The 10,305-nt window shown below is 41.5% G+C and overlaps 2 protein-coding genes across 7 annotated transcripts; one reads left to right on the forward strand and one right to left on the reverse strand.

Moving 5' to 3' along the window:
• Positions 1-98: 98 nt before the first annotated feature.
• LOC100193157 (Pseudouridine synthase family protein) lies at positions 99-4,728 on the forward strand. 6 transcript variants are annotated; one of them, NM_001358669.1, is made up of 15 exons: positions 167-537; positions 1,029-1,381; positions 1,733-1,856; positions 1,965-2,079; positions 2,175-2,335; positions 2,427-2,498; positions 2,614-2,682; positions 2,748-2,828; positions 2,900-3,019; positions 3,112-3,186; positions 3,340-3,420; positions 3,529-3,602; positions 3,680-3,740; positions 3,957-4,012; positions 4,208-4,728. In NM_001358669.1, the coding sequence occupies exons 1-15, from the start codon at positions 448-450 to the stop codon at positions 4,284-4,286; spliced, it is 1,611 nt and encodes a 536-aa protein (NP_001345598.1). In that variant the 5' UTR covers positions 167-447; the 3' UTR covers positions 4,287-4,728. The 6 variants fall into 6 exon arrangements, with proteins under 6 accessions (XP_035820400.1, NP_001345598.1, XP_020402983.1 ...); XM_020547394.2 differs by having other exon boundaries at positions 168-537; positions 1,014-1,381; positions 4,162-4,712; XM_020547393.2 differs by having other exon boundaries at positions 168-537; positions 1,014-1,381; positions 4,208-4,712.
• A 939-nt stretch (positions 4,729-5,667) lies between these two features.
• LOC107648858 (uncharacterized) lies at positions 5,668-8,154 on the reverse strand. Its single transcript, NM_001323917.1, has 4 exons — positions 7,444-8,154; positions 6,399-6,518; positions 6,066-6,108; positions 5,668-5,978 (listed from the first exon to the last, which is right to left on the reverse strand). Exons 1-3 carry the CDS (start codon positions 8,020-8,022, stop codon positions 6,097-6,099), a joined length of 711 nt encoding a protein of 236 aa, NP_001310846.1. The 5' UTR covers positions 8,023-8,154; the 3' UTR covers positions 5,668-5,978; positions 6,066-6,096.
• Positions 8,155-10,305: the final 2,151 nt, after the last annotated feature.

Here is a 10,305-nt window from a genome sequence, read left to right on the forward strand (position 1 = left end):
GCGTCTAGCCCAGACCCACGTCCTTCGTAATAGTGGCAGCCCACAGTAGAAACGCTGAAGCCTACGAAGGTGCACGCGACATGATTGCTGGCCCACTTGGCATCGATTTACAGCCCGTCAGCCCATGGTCTCCTATACCCGCTCGGCTCGGCGCCTCTGCCTCGGCCGCTCCCCGTTCCCGTCACCGCGCCGCCGGCCGCCAGGATCGCCCGCCCCACCATCCTGGCTCATCAGTCCTCGCCGCGAGCCCGTGCCTGGAACGCCGCTTGCGCTACCACGCCGCGGTCCCACGCCCGCTCCCGTTCCAGCGACAGGGGGTTACTGGGACGAGATCAACCGTAACCTGACTGACTCACTGACGGCCTTGCACTCTCAGCAAAACCGTGGCACAAGTGGGCACCGGGGAATCAGCTAGGATTTAAGCTTGAGCCTTCGCTCCAAACCTCCATGGAGGCGGAGGCCAGGAACATCCTTGAACGCGCCGCGGAGTCTTCCTTCCCACCGCTGCACGCCGTCCACCACCTCCTTTCCGTCGGGGTACGGCTGCTCCTACTTGTTCATGTGCTACTGGAGTGTTGAGTGTTCGCTAATCGTTGCTTGATTTCCATCATTCGTTGTCACCTCCGCACGAACCCGTTTGATTAGTGCAGCAGTTGTTGCGGCTATTTTTTTTATTGTTGTCAATGCTGGATTTAGTGCTTTTCGTGTGCTCTTGGAGCATTTAGTTCTATCGGCTTGGTATGTTTGAGCAACTTTGCTCACCAGTGCAGTTGTTTCTCTATATTTCAAATTTACCTACAAGGAAGAGAGCCCTTGTTCTGTGATGTGGCCTCTTTCGGTTTCAAATTCTGACTGCTGTTTGTTCAGTGGAGAGGAACACTCTTTCTTCTGTGCCCTGAGTAAGCATTACTTTCGGAGTTTTTTCCCCTCTATCTTCAAGCTCTTCTGTCATTCAGTACTGCGCACCCTATCTGCTGATGCTTTATTCAGAATTGGATAAAAATAATGCGCAGTCTGCCGTATTGCAGGTCTGTGTGCGTTGCATCCTTCGCCTGCTTGGAGCCTATAGCAGTGCCTGCTCATATGCATGTCTTACGGCATCAGTTTTGCATTCGTTCCTTGAAGAACACGATGAGTCCATAAAAGGAGGGTCATGTCCATGTCTATCGATGAATGATGCATATTGCTCTGTCTGCTTGGGAGTATTGCTCCCAACCTTCCATCGAGATGAAGGTCTGGAGACACCTAATGGCATTTCTCATATTGACAACATGTCTTCAGTAATATCTCAAGCAGTGCACGGGGAGAGTTACCAAGTTGATGAGTTTTCTCTAGAAATTTCACTACCGCCGGTTATAGCCGCCAATGAGCGTGCAGTTAGGTAATCATCTCTAGCTAAAAATATCTGCTCCGTTTATCCTCTTGCTCCATTTTTTATTGGTTACTCATGGAGATATCATTGTGTTAATCATGTCAGAGTTCCATAAGTGTGTACAGAAACCATCATATAGTGTAAAGCATATCATCATAACTTTGGTTCACTAGACAAGGTTTAATCATAGCCAGCACTGCCAATGACCTATATTTAGTTTTAAACTCTTAATGGACAATTAAATGTAAATCAATTCCTTTTCTGTTGTTCAAATTCACATGGGCATACGTTGTCTATCTTTCTAATGCCATGTGATACCACATAAATGTTTGCATAATAAGTTGGCTTTTACCTGAACAGATTATATATGAAACAAAAATATGGCAATGAGAATTGGTTCAAGGACAAAATGTTTGCACAACAAACAATGTCAGTGAAGGAAGCCTTGCGACTTTTGATAGCACCATCACTCGAGAAACTAATGGTATGTGTTTTCCTGACTGCATTTTCTTTGTAGTTATGGTGACACCACATTCTAAAATTTATAGTTGCTTGTTCACTAACCCCAACATGTTTAACTGAACTTTTGCAGAATGCTAAACATGGTAACAATTCATTTAGAATCCGCTTAACATATACTCATGGTGATGCTTCACAAAAGCTTCATAGTTTATTGCCAAATGAGCACAGCCGTAAAAGGAAACCAGGTTTCATCATACTGGCTCTCATCTTCTGACACACTACATTCTTAAGATGGATCATAGTGTTCATCCGTCTGAAGATTTTTGTGATTTTCTCATAGATTCAAGAAAAGGAGGTGATGCTTCGAATGAGGCCCATAAAAGGAATTCAGCAGATGGCAACCCTATACAAACAAGTGAATCAGATTCATTCATCTACAAGAGTCTTGAGGGCATCCAAGATCAAGAATTCTGTAATGCATTTCAGTTGCCTCCTGAAAAGGTTATTATCTTTTACTACCATAATATTGTTTTGTTGTAGGAAATGGGAAAATTTCCAAGAACTTTTTCATCAACTAATCTGGCCTCTTCAGGTGTTTAAACCCTGCCATCTTTTAATATCGTGCTTGAGATCACCTACATATCTTGGTGGAAGATATTTGAAGGTGTGCGTGGTTATCTTTCATCTACCTTGGATTGATATTCGTAGTAGATAAAAGTATATGTGCCTTTTTTAATTTCACTAGGTTCTGGTTCCCTGATACTACATTTCACTGTCAGCTTTCAAGGAACGTCAGTCAGTCATGTTGGATAATAGATGATGAGAGAATGGGTGAAGCTTCAGTTGAGGTAAGCTTCTCTCACTCTCTCCCCCCAAGAAAGAGTGCTACATCTAAGTGTCACATCCATTGTAGGAGATAATTGGGGAGAATGTTCGTGCCATCTGCAGAGGTGATAGCTGCAAGTTCCATGCTGCTGGGAGAGAAGACATTGATGTAATGTTATAGTCTGGATTCTTGAACTGTGCCTGTTGGTATTCAACGTGCTGAACGTATTATATATGTAGGTACGGATGCTTGGATCTGGTCGTCCATTTCTAGTTGAAGTACTGAATGTTCGATCCATTCCATCTGAAACTGAAGTTCAACAAATTGAAGAGAGAATTAACAACTCTGAAAAGAAATATGTGAGAACTTAATTCTGACACTGAATCAAAATTGTATAGTACGCAGGAACTTAAACACGATTGAATATTTGAATCACATATGATTTGGTTAGGTCATAGTTCGAAATCTCAAGTTGGTAGATAATGAAATATGGACCATGATGCGTGAAGGAGAAGCAGAGAAACAGGTAATTTATGTAATTAAGGGTATCATTTTGCTGACGACGCTGTTAGACCTTTTGATGGCTTTCGCTGAATCTTTTTTCTCTCTCTCATGTTGTGTTGCTAACTTTTTACGCATCCTTGTTGAGTACTAAGGCTTATATTACTCTATTGCGCAGAAGCAGTACACTGCCCTTATATGGACTTCTCGTGATCTGACAGATGATGATCTTCATAATATTTCTATTATGAAGGAAATGGTATGAAAACCTGTGATGTAACCGATCGTGTTGGTTGATGTTGTTTTGACATTGCTTTGTTTGACAAAACTCATGTCATGTTATACCGTTCTCGTGCCTGCATTGTAGGAAATTGTACAGAAGACCCCAATAAGAGTACTTCATCGTAGAAGCCCCTTAGAGCGGAAGCGCATCATACACTGGTGATCCCCAATTTATATAATCCTTTATTCAAAATATTGTATCATGATATCACCTGAGAAGTATTTTTGTCCATCAGGATGGAGATTGAGAAAATCACAGGCAGCTCAAACTACTACTTGCTCCATCTATGCACACAGGTTAGAATTGTGACTAGCTTGTCATTTTCTAAAGATCATCTCTGTACATCCATGGTTGGCATATGTTGTTTTCTGCATACCGAGACGGATTGAAAAATGTTCCAGATATTAGATATGTTTCGTAGATATCAAGGTGATGCATAAAAAGTAAGGCCTAATTATGCCCTTAGTTTTCTGGTTGCTCTTTCTAGTAATCCACTGGTATATGTTTAATAGGCTGGAACATACATCAAGGAATTTGTGCATGGTGATCTTGGACGCACGCATCCCAGGTAGCGTTGTCTCTATTTAGCCTTGTCACTAGCCAAATTCCAACTGTCAAATACACAAATCTTTTCATGAAAAAAAAACTGCATGTTAAGTCCTCACCAGTCATTTTGGTATAAAGATTGAACTGATGACCTTGCTTTACACTTTACAGTAACACTACAATCCTGATAGGCCTCGTTCCACTTTGCCTATTGCAGCATCGGAGCCATAATAGGGTGCAGAGCTGAGATATTGCAACTCGATGTCACTGATGTTAAGATGGACTTTCTCCCGTAGCCGGACCTTCAGCTGTTTATAGCATGGATAGCATGCAGTCCCAACTCCTGCAGATGATGAGGTGGTGCGGGATAACGAGCTCAGAAGAACCTCATGGCAGATTCTGCACGGTGCACGCCTACATTTTTGCTAACCGAGCCAAGCTCAACTGGTTTGGTGGAAGGTGTAATCATATATCCAGTCCCCGAAGTCTTCTCCAACTCAAAACTTGGGGGGCGTCTATTTTCCTCTAATACTAACATTTTCGCTAGATCCTGGTCACATTTTCGCTACCTTTTTCTTCAAAGAAAGAAACATTTTTCCCAGGTAGATTGAAGTGCAACTCCCATAGTAACATTTTTGTCTACATTGTGGAGAAGATCATCCCAACTCATTTGGATCCATTGTTATGCCTTAGGTTGTTGTGCAATGAAATTTTATGTACTTTCTCCGTTCCAAAAAACCAGTCTTTTTAGTTCTTAGTTTTTATCTTTATTTAAATGGATGAAAATAAATCTAGACACACATATAAAACACATATATCAAGTATTGTATTAACTTATTAATTAATTAAAACGAATTTTAAATTTTAGTCTATAAATTGCTAAATATAGAAATTAAAGATTTTAGTTTCTATATTTGGTAATTTTAGAACTAAAATGAAATAAAATGTAGAGACTAAAAATTAATCCTTAGAAACCAAACACACCCTTAATTTTAAATAAGGATAATGTAACCTTCCTACCCCTACAATTTTATGGCTCTCAAACTAGCTTTTAACATTGGATTATTGTAACGATACATGTTGGGGTTTGATTCTGCGTCAATAATCGTATTGTTCGACGTGGGTGGATGCATGACTTGTTTATGGCTCCCAAACTAGCTTTTAACATTGGATTATTGTAACGATACATGTCGGGATGTTGGGGTTTGATTCTGCGTCAATAATCGTGTTGTTCGACGTGGGTGGATGCATGATTATTTGACGACTTATGTGGTGCATTTGTTTCCCTATAAGATTATATTATTTTCCTTACTAGAATTTCGGTTCTATCTCAGGTGGATCGATGAGATTAGAAAAAATTATAAATTTTTTTGACTTATTTGGAAATTAAACCCACTCAATCTATATGAATTAAAAGCAAAAAAACAAACCGTTAGATTATTATAAAAGGTAAGATGGTAAAATATCACTTTAGAACTACAAATAAACTAAGCTAGCATTAGTTAACTTATTTCAACTTATTTGTGATACTACAACTACAAATAAACTAAGCTAGCATTAGTTAACTTATTTCAACTTATTTGTGATACTACAGTGATATTTTATCCTTCTACATTTTCACTATAATCCAGCTTATATAATCTAGTAAAAAAACGAGAGAGATTGAGGCAAATAATGAGGCGGCCTTCGTAACTCAATGGATAGATATATCATGGTTTAGCCCAACACACAATTTGTTCAAGAATCAAAATACTATAATGAGTGAAGCACGTTCGGTACCAGCACGTGCCCAACCATCATACTAAACACAAAAAGGAAACTCGACTAGTCGAGTCTAAACAAGAGCACCTCCCACAGTATACACTCCAGTGATTTGGAAATTATTAGCCGAGACTGGAACACCTTTCTGATTCAAGGTTTGGTGCGCATCCACTCCAAGAAAAAGGTACCAACACAATTCACCAATCCAGTGCTGTTTGAAGGTTGGCCTGCACATATAAAACAATGGTATGCTATTGCTCATGAAATCCGACATAAGTAGAATGAACCTATTAAGTTAGAGATTTAATACTTGCCTTTACATAAGATTCAGTAGGGTTGCAAAATTCAGTCAGCAGCCTGCACATAAATATTTGTTTGATGTTAGACATAAATCACACTAAGCACAGATAATAGAACATTAAGATGCCTACGGCCAAACCACTTGATATTTCTAGGACCAACAATGATAAATGGCTCACCATATCACTAGTGAAAATTAGTGGAAACAAGTTTACGTATAATTTCAATTACATGTATTAAAGCTGAAGATGCCAAATATGGCAGATTCATACAAACTATGTACTGTAGATAAATCAACAGAACTACAGAAGACATGGTACAAAATCGCTAGGAGATAGAAGCCAAACCTGGTTAAGAGGGTTGTCTGGGGACTTCTTCCACAGTTTCCATATCATGTCTTTGTATTGGTGCAGCGTTAGACCTGGCTTTTCTTCCTTCAGCTTAGGGAGCTCTGCCTCTTCAAATGCCTGTCATAAAATTAGCACAAATGCATTCAATCACCAAATATACACCAAACAGTAGAAAAACTAAATGTCTACTGAAGCACACAAAATTACACAGGGGTCAAGGTATTGAAAATTATCACAAATGCTGTATTGAAAGTGAATATAGAAGACCATGGTTGTGAATTCTTCAGATGAGTTATATGCCACTTCGATATTTTCTATGTATAGAGTATAGACATAACATTATCCTGTATGTGTTTCTTCCTTCAGAAGATGTAATAATATTGCTGATCACGTTGCTCCTAAGTTATAGCAGTGCAACCAAGGTTTGAGATAGCTCAGCAGCAATACTATTAGTCAAACAATATGTGTTGTGCGGAAAATATTCCAAATTTATCATTCTTATAAATTGCAGTACCATATGGAATTAGGAACTGGATTAAAAATGGAACTATGCATATAGGAATGTCCCGAAACATGGGAACGATTTGGAATAGCAGAGTAAAAGAAAATCATGCAACACTACAGCATTATCAATTCGCTATAGCATATCAATTATGATGATATTGTGCTATTTTCAAGCGCTCCTACAGGTTACAGGTATGGTAACAGAGACTGCCATGTATGTGTCCCACTGTCCCCATTCATATGTTCATAAGGTTTTTTAAAACTTATAGGTTTATAGCTGCTCAGGTATGGGAGCACGCTGGTTGTTAAATTTAGCTCCTCAACTCACAAGGACCAAATCATTTTTAACTGTGATTACACACTACACAGCCTCGCATATCTTTCTCAATCATATGAAAATTTGATATATCTACATTACTAGTATATCAGACACCTATTTTATTTGTAATTGTGGTACAATACTACGAAATTTCACATAGCCAGAAAGTTGTTTAGTAAAAGAGCACAAGAAACAAAATTTGGTAAAATTATAATATACCTTAAAGGTCGACTTGAGGCGACGCTCAGGATGCTTGTCAGCGGGCAGGGACGCCTGCGGATCCACGACCGACATCCGCGCGATAGCCTCCTCAACCGACCTGGCCTCGATGAGGGAATCATCCCTGTTAGTGTTTTCGACGAGGACTACGCGCTCGTACTCCTCCTCCTCGGCGACCCGCGCGGCGCGCTTCTTGGCGGCCTCTGCCTCCCGCTCGAGGCGGAGCCGCTCCTCCTCGCGGAGGCGCACGAGCTCGGCCTCGGTAACCTTGGGGGGCGGAGCGGCAACGCGGGACGCCTTGCGCGCGGCGGCCTTGGACGGCGCCGATGCGGAAGCGGCGACGGCGGCGGCCTCTGCCTCGGCGAGGCGGCGGTTCTCGGCCTTGCGAGCCGCGGCCTCGGCGCGCTTCTCGGCGTCCTCCTCACGGCGGCGCGCAGCGCGGGACTTGGGGCCCTCAGCCTCGGCCCAGTACTGCTCCTCCTTGGCGCGCTCCTGGCGGTCGCGGCGGTCGGCCTCCGCGGCGGAGCGGCGGTCGCGGGCCGCCTCCGCCTTGGAGTTCACGCCCATCTTCTTCGGCATCACGGGCCCCCTCGTGCGGCGACTGGCGCGGCGGCGTGTGGCTGATGTGACGGCCGGATGGGCCGAAGCAACTGCAATCCGGACTCCGCTTTGCGGTTCGGGGGGAATGGAGGTCGGCGAGGTGTCCTTCTGTAGAAATTGGCCAGCGGTGGGGTAGCCGGGTAGGGCACGCGTTCGAGAGACTTCTTCTGTAAGCGTCTGGCCCTGAAATCGGATGACACGTTCTCGCTTGCTGAATGCAATTTCCACCTTCGACCTCTGCGGCTCTACCGTCCTAACTTTTCGTTTTTTAACCTAAATTTCTAGTTCCAGCCTTCCGTGGACGCCAAAATCCAAACCAGGTCGAAAAAAACCCTCCTATTTCCGTTATTATTTTCTTTTACTAAAAGGGGATCAGAGCGGTATAGCCGAAAACGAAAAAGATAGTAGGATACGGTTACACAAAAATGAATTAGAACCAATAGATATGTACGAAAACGGATGGTAACCAAAATCTTTGGCCGATATATGCAATATTGTGCAATTACTCAATAATACAATATTAAGAGTTTATCACACTATAAATCATAACTTCAAAAGAATAAAAATCGACACAAAAATATATGTTTTAAAAAGATCAACAGCTTGTACAAAGGTAACATTTTTTCCGTTAATATTCTTCGGTCATAAACCCAAATTTGTGGATACATAAGATAAAATGGAGTACCTTATACGGTTGTAACATGCTAACATGTCAGCATTAAAGATTATCCAAGCATGCCATACAAGGTAGGCTGAGGCAGTACTTTTTTGTATATTGTTTCCTGTGCTACCTAAAATAAGATTCTGAAAACGGTAGAAAACAGATTTTCGAAAATACCTACGGAAAAACATTTATCAGTTTCCGTTTCCGTTTCCGTTCCCGTAATATATCATCTCATTTCTGTCTCATTCCCGCTTTTTCTACAAATACGAAAATGGTCCAAGTAAAAATTGAATATAGCACCGAACAAAACGGGATTTTCCTGTCTATTTTCATCCTTGCAAAAAGTGTATACTCTTGCACCAAAACGGAAGAGTGCCACAAGATCTATCAGGCTGTCCGCACTCATGGACGGTAAAATCCCCTTATACCCTTTAGCGTGCACTCGCAGCATGCAGCAACGGACGGTACACTCTACTGCATCAATACCGAGACAGCCTCAAACTCTAGATATAGCGCTCAACTGTGGGACGGCTGCAGGTGTGAGGCGGGTCCAGCATAGGTATAGTGTGTATAAAAAAAATTGAAAAAAGAATATAATATATGGTAGTTAGTATAGGGTTGAGATATAGAGTAAACATGGCTGCGGAGATTTATGGTATAGAGTAAAGAAGTTTGCTGACAAGGACGGAATATTCCTTTTAGAGTAGAAATTTAGAGTTATATGAGTGCGGATAGCCTCAAAGAGATTATGATTTTTGTCCTCAATAGTGTTAACACTGAGGAATGATCATGTGAACTCGTTTAGCCGTTCTTAAGGCTAGTCCAAGCGAGAGAGTTAAATATTTGTCCAAAGGGGTTCACAAAATTATGCCCATATTTTATAGATTAAGATGAATCTATAATTCATAAATATAGTGGTAATTATAAGAAGGAGACAATGTTTTAAATAGCAAGATACTAAGTATTATGGTCTAAGTAGTCTCTAAGCAAAGATCTTGATTCTCGGCTAGATTACTTTATCTTTGTAGTTAAAAGATGTGCAAACCTACGTATAGAGATTTGAGAGCACCTAGAGGGGGGTGAATAGGTGATGTTGTGAAACTTGAAACTTAATCCACAAAGACTTGTTTAGGCGTTAGCACAATAATGCCAAGTGGCTTAGAGAGGAGTCTCAACAAAACACAATAACCACAAGAGATCAATCACAGAGATGGCACAGTGGTTTATCCCGTGGTTCGGTCAAGACCAACGCTTGCCTACTCCACGTTGTGGCGTCCCAACTAGGGCTGACAATGGGCTATAATTTTTGCACTATAAGATTTAAGGATCGAAGCGGGTTAGGATCGGGCTTTATTTCTAGTCATTTTTGAACTATAATTTTTTTAGGGCCTTGACATTTTGTGAAGAACTATTTGGATCACGATCCATTACCACCCCTAGTCCCAACGGACGAGGGTTGCATCAACCCCTCTCAAGCGGTCCAAAGACCCACTTGAATACCACGGTGTTTTGCTTGCTTTACTATATCTCGTTTGCGAGGAATCTCCACACTTTGGATCCTCTCGCCCTTACAAAGATGTTCACAAAGAAGCACAGAG

The sequence above is a fragment of the Zea mays genome, chromosome 2, assembly GCF_902167145.1.
Source record: "Zea mays cultivar B73 chromosome 2, Zm-B73-REFERENCE-NAM-5.0, whole genome shotgun sequence".
Lineage (NCBI taxonomy): Eukaryota > Viridiplantae > Streptophyta > Magnoliopsida > Poales > Poaceae > Zea > Zea mays.

Bases quoted from the DNA above. Each gene is read 5' to 3' on its own strand.
- LOC100193157 (XM_020547393.2), top strand. From the start codon at position 448: ATGGAGGCGGAGGCCAGGAACATCCTTGAACGCGCCGCGGAGTCTTCC. The intron at 3,187-3,339 runs GTAATTTATGTA...TCTATTGCGCAG, and splicing joins AAGGAGAAGCAGAGAAACAG to AAGCAGTACACTGCCCTTAT. The intron at 3,603-3,679 runs GTGATCCCCAAT...TTTGTCCATCAG, and splicing joins CGGAAGCGCATCATACACTG to GATGGAGATTGAGAAAATCA.
- LOC107648858 (NM_001323917.1), bottom strand. From the start codon at position 8,022: ATGCCGAAGAAGATGGGCGTGAACTCCAAGGCGGAGGCGGCCCGCGAC. The intron at 6,519-7,443 runs GTATATTATAAT...ATTTTATGACAG, and splicing joins GCCTCAAGTCGACCTTTAAG to GCATTTGAAGAGGCAGAGCT.